The following is a 12052-nucleotide window of genomic DNA, read 5'->3' as shown; positions in this document are numbered from 1 at the left end:
AATTGGTTCTGCGTGGTGCATTGGTGGCTGGGTAATGAGTCGGTCTTTTGCGAGGCCGTCGCCGTGGCAAAGCGAAGAATGTTGCAAACTGTCACAAGACACGGACATGGCCTTGTCCACCAGGCACAAGGGTGACAATCCCCTATGAAGAGAACATGCAACCCAAATCACCCCCAAGACAGCTGAAGTCGGCGTTTTGAAACGAAAAACTGGCGCTATATGTTGATGGATTCGAAGTGCATAATGTCCATGTGAGTTAAACTGTCTTCCGATGCGATTACCTGCCAATGCCCAAGGACGACCTTCATTTTCTCGGCCCCGTGTCGACATACAGTGCAGGCCATTTCAAAGCGGATCTGTGTTCAAGTTATCCCCGTTTTATGCGCTAGTAAAGTTTACTGATTAGGCCTCCAGCACACTGGCATGTTTTCACGAGATCACAGCTGGTGTAAAACGGTATGAACCTGGCACTATCCGATTTAAATCAACCTCAATTCACTGCATTGCTCTTTCCATATTGCCTCCGCGTGCTGCGGACGTTGTTGTTGGTCAGCGGCATGAACTAAGCCCGGAGACATCGGCTCGCGGTTTTGTGTTGTTTCGGGCTTCAGTCATGAACACAGTCACCCCGGGAGCATAGGGAGCGACGCTCCTTATCAGCAGACTTCCTTCTTAGCGCGGGCCCGAATACGTGGTTTCAGCATTGAAACACATTCCTTCAGCGCACCGCAGCGTTCGCTCCGTTATCACCCATTGGTTCGTAGCCTGTTGACAACATGCGCGAGACACCCGGTTTGCGAACGCAAACGGGGTGGGGTCTAAAATGTCGTTGCCATCGCCAGATTAGCGAAGGCAGCACTGCCTGGGCGTGTTCACTACAGCACTGCTTCTAAAAGATCACCTCGCCATCGCTGTAGGATTTCGTGCACTACAGCACTGCTTCTAAGAGATCACCTCGCCATCGCTATGGGATTTCGTGCACTACAGCACTGCTTCTAAAAGATCACCTCGCCTTCGCTCTAGGATTTCCTGCCGCAGGTGAGCACTGCTCATGGCGAATGGTGAAGGGAGCCGTGTAAATGTTCTCAGCATCATGCGAAATCTGACAGCTGGGCAGAAGATGCCACGTGCCTGTTTGCATCCGCCTCGCGTGTGTGATGTTAGTTGTACATCCAGGCGTTGATGTTGGCACCAGGCGTTGATGTTGCCCCTGCCGTCGCCGCTGTCGGCGGGGTTTGTGGTGAGCTCTCCTCAGTGCGTGGTTGCGCTGGCCGTGAGTGAGGCGCAAGACGACATGGATGGTGTGGCCGTTTTAACAGCGACATGGAAGGCCGACTTGGGCTCGAGAATGCTAATCACCGCTCGCTACCGCTCCCTTATGACGTGCCATATTCCGTGCCGGTGAAAAATACAAACAGGATACAGACGGTACAGTTAGACAAGGAAAACCTCAATCCGTGCGACACATCCCGCTTTCAAGCCCAAAGTTAAATGCTATCACGCGAAGGCATGGGACTAGATCGCCATGCATTGTCATAAGCCCTGGTTGCAATCGATGTCGCCAGGGGCGTATGCAGAACTCCGCAATGGGGGGCACAGCTAATGATGCCCACCCAAAAACGTACGCAACGATACGCGCGAAATTTCTAGCATGGATTTTTGTTCGGCCGTTTTCAGTGTGCATTTTGTAGTGTACATACATATGTAATTTGTTTTTTCACCGTGAACACTCATTGACATGCACTAACTTTTCATTACGGGGGCACGTGCCCCCAACGACCCCGTCCCCACTCCACTTACACATTGCACCGCTTGTTTAGCCGTGAAGGCCTTAGCCTTCAGCAACTTCGCTGCATCCGCCACCTTCGCCAGCTTTGGGGCGGTGGTAGTCGACCTCTGTTGATTTTAGTTCAGCTATGCATAGAGCAAAAATGTGTAGCAACGGTACATTTTCATACCAAAAGTCTAAGAAGGTTGTTTTAAGCGATGAGTGATGGTTGTCCTTTTATGTCAGACCTGATCACATGTCGCCACTTATAACGCGCTTTCGGTGTCCCCGTACCAAGCTACCAAGGCACGCTTTCATTTGAGGTCGACGTGAAACGCGACGCCATGTTATGTCATCTAACGTACGTGCATGATCTTTACCTTGGGGACCTTGTAAGCTACACGATACGACATGATACATTAGATTGGTTGAATCATATGCACATTGAAGGAAGGCACGCTCATATGCACATGAAAAGAAGCGCGCTCATATGCACATTAAAGAAAGGCGCGCTCATGTGCACATTAAAAGAAGCGCGCTCATATGCTCATTAGAAGAAGGCGCGCTCATATGACCATTAAAAAGATGCGCTCATCTGCCCATTAAAAGAAGGTGCGCTCATATGCACGTTAGAAGAAGGCGCGCTCATATGCACATTAAAAGAAGGCGCGCTCATAAACACATTAAAGGAATGTGCGCCAACGTGATTTTGGACGTTTTTAGCATTTGGCATAACGTGACCTTGAGCATTGACGGCATATGTGCCGCCAGACATGTTGGCCATTTTGATTCCTTTGGCCTTCTTACGAGGTTTTTCCTGTAAGGGTTACGTGGATGCATTGGACGTCACCTTCAAGATTTGGCCGGATTCCCCTTAAAAGTTGTCTTTCAAAAGCTTGCTATTTTAGTCAAATTGGCGACCCATTTTGCCCGGTCCTTGACAGATAAATATGTGCTCTTACTGAAACAGGATATGATGACCGCACACTCCGTTGGCTACTGCACTTTGTCTTATTGGTCTGAGCGATCGAAATTATTTCGCGGAAGTAACCGATAGCGTGGAAAGATGTTCCGACCATCCCCCCAGCCAATTTCCAGCCATGAACAATGCAGATATATGCATAGGAGCAGGTCTATGCATAGGAACATGGCAAAGGACCACCGACATCGGATGGGCAATCGGGGTTTGATAATAGAGGTGATCTGTTACGGTGTGGAGGGGCGGCGGCGCGCAGACTGCGGGAGGGGTCGGCGCGGAGCAGGGGGCGCGCCGGCCGTGGCACGTCCTGTGCCGCCGGCGCCGGACGCCGCGCCCGCCGGCCGTCGGCGACGCCGGGGAGCGTCGCTTCCGGCGCGGGGAGCGGCGGCTGGGCGAGCGCACCGTGCCATGGGCGGGGTGGAACGTGAGGTTACCGCGGCGGCAGGCGTGAAGGCGACACCGGTGATAGCCAATGGTAGATTTGAGGAGCGCCGTGGAATTGCCTATGGCGTGGACAATTGTTTAAAGGATGAGATTTGATTGGTGGAGTGCATTACTTGAACAGCGTAAGGAGTTGCTATCCGCAGTCCGGGTTTGCAGCGAGAAACGAAGGGACGGTGTGCATGACTGCCGAACGTGATTACTCCAGAGTAATCAGGATCAGGAGGAATCGGCCAGAGACCGATAGTCATGACTTCTATAGGTACATGATTCCTGATTCGGGCTATTTCATTTGCTCGACTTCTGGATGCAAGGCAGGTTCTGGGGAAGTCGGAGAATGTTGATCCGCCCATCCCCCCCCCCCCCCCGTATGCTCCCAAGTGTCATCGGTGGTGTATAGGATGGGGAGCGAGGTAGGACCCGAAAAGATATCTAGCCTGTGCCCCCTCCCTACCCCCGCTCCCGCTCCGTGGAAAAATCTCCAGCCTTGGTGATGCGTGGGGTTGCAGTCGCACATCGCGGCGCATAAGCTAAATTTCAGGTTAAAATTGTTTCGTGCTCAAGAAAGATGCTTACTTCCCTTTGATTATCCGATCCCCTCGCCGGACTTATGCTCTTATCTCGGTGGCTCAGTGTTAAGTAATTATACTTGAACAGAGTCGGGAGCAAGTAGTTCGTTTTAACGCCCTACTTGGACGACCCCATGAAATCAAGCAGCAACTGGTTTTGAGCGTCCCCGGCTGGCTTTTCCCGCCGGAGCATGTTGAGCGGCTGCCGCTCGCCCGAGCGCCAACTCTCGACCCCCGCTCGTATCCGGTCCCATGGTCTAATTTGGGAACAGATGAGCGGCTCAGACCGCCACCCGGACGCGCCGGCCGGCCTGCCGTGCTCGAGTGCCGGACCGCTTGGACGAGGTCGCGGCGACGTCAGAGGACCGCGCCGGTGCGGAGGCCCGGCCCGACACCGACGCCGGCGCTCTGCTGCCCGCGTCCGCCGGTCCGTGCGTGCGCGGCGTGGCGCTCTGCTGCTCGCGTCCGCCGGTCCGTCCGTGCGCGGCGTGGCGCTCTGCTGCCCGTGTCGGCCGGGCCGTCCGTGCGCGGCGTGGCGCTCTGCTGCTCGTGTCCGCCGGTCCGTGCGTGCGTGGCGCGGCGCTCTGCTGCTCGTGTCCGCCGGTCCGTCCGTGCGCGCGCGGCGCTCTGCTGCTCGTGTCCGCCGGTCCGTCCGTGCGCGGCGCTGCGCTCTGCTGCTCGTGTCCGCCGGTCCGTCCGTGCGCACGCGGCGCTCTGCTGCTCGTGTCGGCCGGTCCGTCCGTGCGCGGCGCTGCGCTCTGCTGCTCGTGTCGGCCGGTCCGTTCGTGCGCGGCGCTGCGCTCTGCTGCTCGTGTCCGCCGGTCCGTCCGTGCGCGGCGCGTCACTAACTCTGCGCTTTCCCGGCAGGATGGTGCGAGAGCGGGCGGAGCGTATGGAGAGGACCAAACGCGAGATGGAGGAGGAGCTCGCCTCCAGGCAGCGCCAGAGGGAAGAGGCGAAGATGCAGAGTGAGGCACAGAACAAGTGAGTCGCCGCCTGCACCGCGCTCCTTGCGTTGTCTCTGGAGTCGTGGTACGCAGGTTAAGACCTTATCGTTTTACCTTGGTGATAGACGCTCGCGTGTGGTAGTAATTTGCCCAGCATCAAGTGGCGTTTTGTTAGGATGTTTGTGTCATCAGCAGTTGACCTAGCACCAGCACGAGCTAGGCCTAGGTCAAGCAGCACGAGTTCAGCATACCACTGGTGCGGCCTCATAATCATCCTGACCACATGAGGTGACCAAGTTATCTGATCTGTCTCGAAATTAATCCGACCGTTTTAACCACATGTTGGATGAAAGGCCTCGAGTTCTCTTGTTCTACCACTCGACTGTCGATTGGCTTGAGCTCATCAGCACATCAGCAATCAATAGGGAGCAGAGAAGCTCCGTCGTCAATGAATTTGCCATTCCACCCCTTTTTGTTACGTGTTCCGGGGTTCAACGTCATCATGCTAAGCCGTCCATGGGTGCCATGAGTGGCATCATCAGTGCTCCCTCGGCGGCCACTGGATCTCTCTTGCTGCCCGCTCGCCCGGTGGCCGCTGGACTGCCCACCTCCCTTTCCGCCGGCGGCCACTGGACTCCTCGCGCCTCCCGCTCCGCCGGCGGCCGCTGGACCCCTCGCGCCTCCCGCTCTCTCGGCGGCCACTGGACCCCTCGCGCCTTCCCCTCGGCGGCCGCTGAACCCCCGCGCCCTCCGCTCCGCGAGCGGCGCTAGACCCCCTCGCGCCTCACCGCTCTGCCGGCGGCTGCTGGGCCCCTCACGCTTTCCGCTCCCTCGGGCGGCCGCTGGATCCCCCGCGTCTCCCGCTCCCTCGGCGGGCCACTGGACCCCTCACTCCTCCCGTTCCGCGGGCGGCCGCTGGACCCCTCATGCCTCTTGCCCCCCTCGGCGGGCCGCTGGATCCCCCGCGTCTCCCGCCTCCCTCGGCGGCCGCTGGACCCCTCACTCCTCCCGTTCCGCGGGCGGCCGCTGGACCCCTCAATCCTCCCGTTCCGCGGGCGGCCGCTGGACCCCTCATGCCTCTTGCCCCCTCGGCGGCCGCTGGATCCCCCGCGTCTCCCGCTCCCTCGGCGGCCGCTGGACCCCCGCGCCTCCCGCTCCGCGAGCGGCCGCTGGACCCCCCGCGCCTCCCGCTCCGCGAGCGGCCGCTGGACCCCTCGCGCCTCCCGTTCCGGCGGCGGCCACTGGACCCTTCACTCCCGCTCCGCTGGCGGGCCGCTGGACTGCTCACGTCCCGCTCCACGCCCGGCAGGCTGGCGATCGACTACGCGGCCGAGCTGGAGCGACGCGACGCGGCGATCGAGGAGGCAGCGCCGGCTCCGGCTGCAGGAACTGCGCCGGCTGCAGGAGCGGCTCGCCGAGCGGCTGCGCCAGCACCAGCGCTGCCGCGAGGAGGAGGAGCACCTGCGGATGGAGCTGGAGTCGGAGGAGCGGCGCCGCGCAGCCGAGCGCGCTGAGCGCGACGAGGCGCAGCGCCAGCCTCTGCCGCATGCAGGAGATGCGACGCGCCATCGAGCTGCAGTTGCAGCAGAAGCAGGAGCAGCGTCGGCTGGACGAACTGCAGCGCCAGGCCGTCCATAAGACGGTGAGGGGCGATGGCGACGGGACAGCGAGAGCGTGTGAAGATGTGCAGGGGTATGGTGTGGATGGATGGACATATCATATATTTGTTTGCTCTAGGCGTTCCGTAGGAGTTGTTTCCCTGTTGAGCTGTTTTTATCTAGAGAATGAGGCAATAAGACAGTTTGGTTTTATTTGGTGGCGGATTAGTTCACGCTTCGTACCTAAATCATCCATGAGTTGCTCACACCATGTGTGCGTTGATCATTACGTTGCCTTATAGCCTGATTACGGCGCGCCATGAAACGCTCACTCATAACACGAGACCCATCCGTTTCACTGGGCGCCGCCTCCCCTTCTGTTACATATGATGACCCCCAGCTGACGAAGCGCGCTGTCCGCGGCGGCCGCGCGCTCACGCGGCCCTCTCCGCCTCTAGATGATGGAGAAGCTGGCCGAGGAGGAGCGGCTGGAGCTGCTGACGCTGGCGGCGCGGCGGCGGCGCGAGCTGGAGCACCGCCGCCAGGTGGAGCGCATGATGGAGGAGAACCGGCGTCGCCGCGACGAGGAGATCGCCCAGCTGTGCCACGAGAAGCGCGAGCTCGAGCGCATGGAGGCCGACCGGCTGCGCCTGGTCGAGCAGGAGCGGCGCCGGCTGCTCGAGCAGCACGCCATCAAGCTGGTCGACTTCCTGCCGAAGGGTGCGTGAGCGGCTGCTCTGTCGCTGGCGAGTGGGCTGCTCGGAGCCGGCGGCCGCCACGCTACCGAGCTCGGAATGGCCGTACTACGGCGCGCCGGCGCGCGGTGGTGAAGCGCTCGGCTGCCGCCCGCGCTTTAGACACATACTTTGTCGGACACATACGTCGCGGGCCTCTTGCGAGGCCTTGCCGCCTTAGGTACAGCCTCCGGGCTGATCCTCAGAGGCTGAAGACGGGTCGGGCTGGAGGTGGCAGTGCTCAGCTGCCGCACAACGGGGACTGTTTTATCGAGGACAGACGGCTAACGTGTGTCACTGCACGTCTGGGACGTGGTGACGGGGCTGTAGCACTAGCGAGGTGCAAAGTGTGGGGGGTGGTGCTGCCGACCGAGACGGGGCGTCGGTTCGCCTGTCTGATCCTTGCACCTTAAGCCGGCTATGGGCAGTTGTAGGGTCGTATTGGGCCCTCTCTCCGACCTGTCCGATCCCTGCACCTTAAGCCGGATGAAAGTAGCTCGGAAGTACCTGGTATGCTATCGTGATATATCGTAGGTGACGGACCTGGAATGTGGCGTTGGTTTGAGGCTAGTTTTCGGGTCTTTCGTCGAGAGAAGGCTGGGTGCTAGATGATAGCTTTTTGTGTGAGCTGCAACACTTGCCAGTAAGTGTTTAGCTGATGTTGGTCTGGGCTTTGGTACCGAATAATTCCCCTATTTTCTGCGTTCAGATCCAGGCAGCTACGCGGGCTTTAGCTGCATTTCGACATAAACTGCGGGATTATGTTCGACGTTTGCAGAGACTCCCCGACACTACGTCACTTTCAGGCACGCCTGCAGCGGGACGGTGCACTGCAGGAAATATTGGATAGGGCTCGGTTTTCAGAAGAGCTTAGCCTTCTATACAGTCGTTTCGGTGTATTCATGAGTGCTCGTTTCGGACGGAATCCATGGATTCCACTCACGCGGATGCATACCATCAATAATTCATGTCCCGACGAACGTTGGTACGAAGGTTGCGGTGATGAAGGTTAGGATGATGGCGAGCAGTATTTGCTAGGCGCGCTTGCCACCATCTCCAGTAAGCTGGTGACATTCTGGCGAATGCGTAGCAGAGACGTGCTCAAGCCAAGATGGTGTTCACAAATTACCAGCATTACGGGTGGGTCGGCCGTGCAACATCTTAATCTGTGTCGCCATCTGTTGAGCTCTGGAGACACTGCTGATTCTCCCAGGGCCACCCAGCCGCGCTTGTTTGTCAGTTCATGCTCGTTCGCGGTCGCCTGCGTGACGCTGGTCGAGATCTGGCGATGTTGCCCTGTTCTCTTGCATTCGTGTTCCTACGAACTCGTCTGTTCAGTGCCGGTTCAGGTGCTGTACCCATTAGACCGGCCGTGTAACCTCTTGATCTTTCATGTAGCCCCGCCCGAGCGGGGCTAGACGGCTTAGTGTTACCTTGCGTGTCGGCCCTTATGTACCTGTGTCCAGACGCGGTCGTGATCTGGCGCCTCGCACTGTACTCTCTCGTGTACAGCCTCCGGCCCACCGGCGAGGCTCCGACCAGCCGCTGCCTGCCGCCGGCGCTGACTGCGCACCTTTTGCTGTGTTTGGCAGGAGTGTTTCGGGACGAGAAGGAGCTGCAGGAGCTGGGCAGCCAGTCAGAGGCCGTGGACACGCTGCGAGAGAAGGCCGAAGAGGGCAGCTACGTCCGCATCTGCTAGCCAGGCTCGGATGTCCAGCACGAGGGTGTCGTCCGGAGTCGGCGGGTCAGGAGCCGTCCCGGGCGTCGACGCTTCCCACGGACGCTAGCACGATCTCATCGAGTACGAAAATCGAGGCGCCGCCGCCGCGGCCGTGTGGGCGGCGGGCGGCCGGGCCAGTGCTAACGAGGCTGCTCGAGCGGGGCTCTTGCCGTGCAGGAGCGGGGGGGGGGGGGCGCCGGCTGACCCTCGAGGGTGCGGTCAGGCGGACTAAATTGTCCTGTGTGTGGCCGCGGCTGAAGCGCGGTGGTCCGTCCGATACACTCCGTCCAGAGATGTGTTTGTCATGTGTCGCTCGAGGAGTCTGACCACCGGCTGCCATCCTGGCGAGCAAATACATTCCGCCCCGTGGTTGTGCTTTGCTGTTGGCAGTCAGTGTGACTCTCTTGAAACGTCCTCAACGTGGGTGGCGTAACTTAGACAGATGCTCCTTTTATAGTACGTTTGTTTTAACTAGCAGTCAACATCACTTGGCTTTGCGATGAAATTGGGTGTTTGCTGGTAGGGTAATGATTGTGCAATGAGCCAATCGAACGGCATTACTTTTCTCCAGGAAAAATTTTCGGGGGTTAAGCCCGCTTTGTGTAATGTGGCATAGTGCTGTCTCCCACTTGATCCGGATACTTCACGCCTTGAATTGGGATTTTTACTGATTGCCAAGGACCACATTTGGCCCCATGCAGGTTTGGTCCTTATGTGAGGCGCAGAGGACCAGCTACCAGGGGCGCCTCATGACGTCTAGCATGGAAGCTGCGGGTGATTTGGACCGAGTTCCGAATGCACGTAACAGCCTGCCATCGTTCTGCGCTGATGACGCCGCTGGCGCGCGATAGGTGGCGCGCGAGTGCCTCCGGTCTGATCGTGGATCCCATTGCGATGCTGTGGCGCACACCAGCCGTGGCAGTCAACGTCACGCCAGAGCAGAATTGTGCTTAGTCCAGCCGATGAGCGGTATGTTTGAGGTGCCCCCCCCCCCCCGTCCCTCGGGTTTTCACGCGCTGTGCACGATGCATCAGCATGCACCCGCGTGAGGCTCCCGAGAGACTCGTCACGTGTCTTGTCATTGTGTCTTCAGTTGAAATACTTTTCGTGTTTTGAGAGCGAGTCTCTCGAGGAACGTCATTAATCGAGTGCCAAGAACGAACTCCTAACTCGCTCGTGAAATCCTAAGCGCGGAAGCAGCACTTATCTGTTTAAACATTTCAAAATTGTACCAATCCCAAAAGAAACAAAAATGCCATAAATATTAAAAAATTGTAGGGTTCTTCACTTACGTATTCGTCTCTACGCAGAAGATTCTTAAAAAGTGAGGCAACGCTGTCAGTTTTTTTAGGCAAATATGAGCTGAGACCGCTGGCACAAACAACAAAACATATATAACATAAACCTGGCGAAACTCCGTTCGTCAATGTCCGCGACTGCATGCGGGTTAGACGCGTATTTAACGTGGGACGAACGAAGTGTCAGCGGAGATGAGCATTATTGCCCTGTTGACATTCTCAAACTTGAACGGACAGAGCCAGGTGCCCTTGGAACCCCACCCCTCTTCCACACGATTTGAGCAGACAGGCATAGCCATACATGGCCACACATGGCCATATCCTGCTTATCTTAAGCCCAGCAACTCGAATGCTCCAGACTTGGACGAGGGTGTTTTTGTCTGCCCTTCCCGTGTGATTATTGGCAGCTAGACGGGCTGTGGGGTCCTGTTGGCGCTCCACTTCTCCGCTATTCTACCACCAGGACATGACCTAGTCATCGGGGTTTGCGTCACATTCTTTCGTCACATTCTTGTTAAGGCTATATACGTGCGTGCTATTTCCCACAGTATATTGTAATTCTGTTTGCATTATCCGCGGCTTTGGATTTACACACACCATTAATCCCACGCTTGTGGATCACAGCAGTCCTCGTTTCGCAAAGCGCGTAGAGCTCTGGGGTCCAATGCGAAACAGCCTCTCGCTTCTGCCGTTTTGTGTCTGCGGTGATCCCAAGATGGAAACTTGCTGTCAGCGATAGCGTCGGATCCGCCGTCCTTCACCAGTCACCGATATGTGCCCCTAAACCGACGTTCATTATTGGTCAAGCTCTCTGTCAGCTGTTGGCAAACAACAAAAGCGGTCTTGAGAAAACAACCCGGGATTGGATGGCGTTCGGATAGTTGAATGGTTTGTGGGCGGTCCACCCGTCAATGCTGCACATTTGGTATCTCATTTTGCCTGTTCCGGTTACCAGCAAGCGACGCTGAATCCAACAAACGGTCAAAAGCAATTTTTCTGAGCTTGGCGTTTAAGTGGCGTGCTGCTGGTAAGCTGGCAGTGATGCCCATTGGTTGCCTCTTCCATTGCTTGTTTCTCCCGCTCAGGTAATATTCATCTCGTGTGCCTGTGACGTCAGATCGACATGGTCTGTGATTTGCTTCGATTCGTGTTCTGTGGTTGTTTTTCGGTTGCAAACAGTGCGCACCCTTTGCCAATAGAATGGGAGGTAGAATGTTGATTTATTGCTGTGCTGCGTTGTAAAGATACAAAAGTCTTAACATTGTACATACAAATTGTTGCGCAGTGGTTTATTCTGCGCAAGACCGCATGGATCTGCGACCAGCGGTTGCCAAAGCATCGGCTTGTGAAGGGTGTTTTGCTTAACTGGGTTGCTCAAGCCAACAGTGTTCCCTACAGTTCCTGTCACACTCCCCCGGCCATTGACCCGGCCTGGTGCAAACAAGGGCATACGCTGGGCGAGTCTCACTTAAGCTGTTTGAAAATTTTGCTTGCAACGGCCCGGCCGTGTCCAGTCGTCACGCATGGTTCCTTGAAAGCTGTGATGAGCAACATTAAAGGGAGTGTCTCACCTGTGGGGCATGTTTCATAAAAGTACTCTGTGGTGGTGGTGGTGATTTGGTTTTAAGGGCGCGTCAGCATCGGGGTCATTTTGCGCCCAATAAAAGTACTCTGGTGAAACCTCAGGACCACTTATTTTAACAATACCACTGGGTAGTGGCACTGCAGCACCATCAAAACGTAACAACGATATAAATTATAATTACGTTCGTTATTTTAGACCACATTACGATATCACTGTCTTGTAGCAGCCCTGCACTTCTTCCTTTCTTGGTAGCCCCAGAGTGTATCCCGAGCTCGCGACAACTGCAGTTGTCGCGACCACCGCCGCCGCAATAACCGCAGTCGTCGTGACAACGGCGGAATCTGCTGAGGGTCGTTGTCAGCTGGTACGGGTTAGAGGCACCGCTTTTGAGCTGTTTTCATCCGCACATTGCG

General features: G+C 57.0%; 1 protein-coding gene across 1 annotated transcript; it reads left to right on the top strand.

Annotated features, from left to right (window-relative positions):
- The first annotated feature begins 243 nt into the window (after positions 1–243).
- Positions 244–9117, top strand: LOC119098280 (meiosis-specific nuclear structural protein 1). Its single transcript, XM_037221201.1, has 5 exons — positions 244–251; positions 4625–4741; positions 6241–6346; positions 6761–7022; positions 8629–9117. The coding sequence occupies exons 1-5, from the start codon at positions 244–246 to the stop codon at positions 8733–8735; spliced, it is 600 nt and encodes a 199-aa protein (XP_037077096.1). The 3' UTR covers positions 8736–9117.
- The last annotated feature ends 2935 nt before the right edge of the window (positions 9118–12052 follow it).

The sequence above is a fragment of the Pollicipes pollicipes genome, unplaced genomic scaffold (assembly GCF_011947565.3).
Source record: "Pollicipes pollicipes isolate AB1234 unplaced genomic scaffold, Ppol_2.1 Scaffold_4740;HRSCAF=5597_pilon_pilon_pilon, whole genome shotgun sequence".
NCBI classification, from domain to species: Eukaryota; Metazoa; Arthropoda; class Thecostraca; order Pollicipedomorpha; family Pollicipedidae; genus Pollicipes; species Pollicipes pollicipes.
This window is presented reverse-complemented; position numbering and strand designations above follow the sequence as displayed.

Bases quoted from the DNA above. Each gene is read 5' to 3' on its own strand.
- LOC119098280 (XM_037221201.1), top strand. The intron at 6,347-6,760 runs GTGAGGGGCGAT...CTCCGCCTCTAG, and splicing joins GCCAGGCCGTCCATAAGACG to ATGATGGAGAAGCTGGCCGA. The intron at 7,023-8,628 runs GTGCGTGAGCGG...TGTGTTTGGCAG, and splicing joins GGTCGACTTCCTGCCGAAGG to GAGTGTTTCGGGACGAGAAG.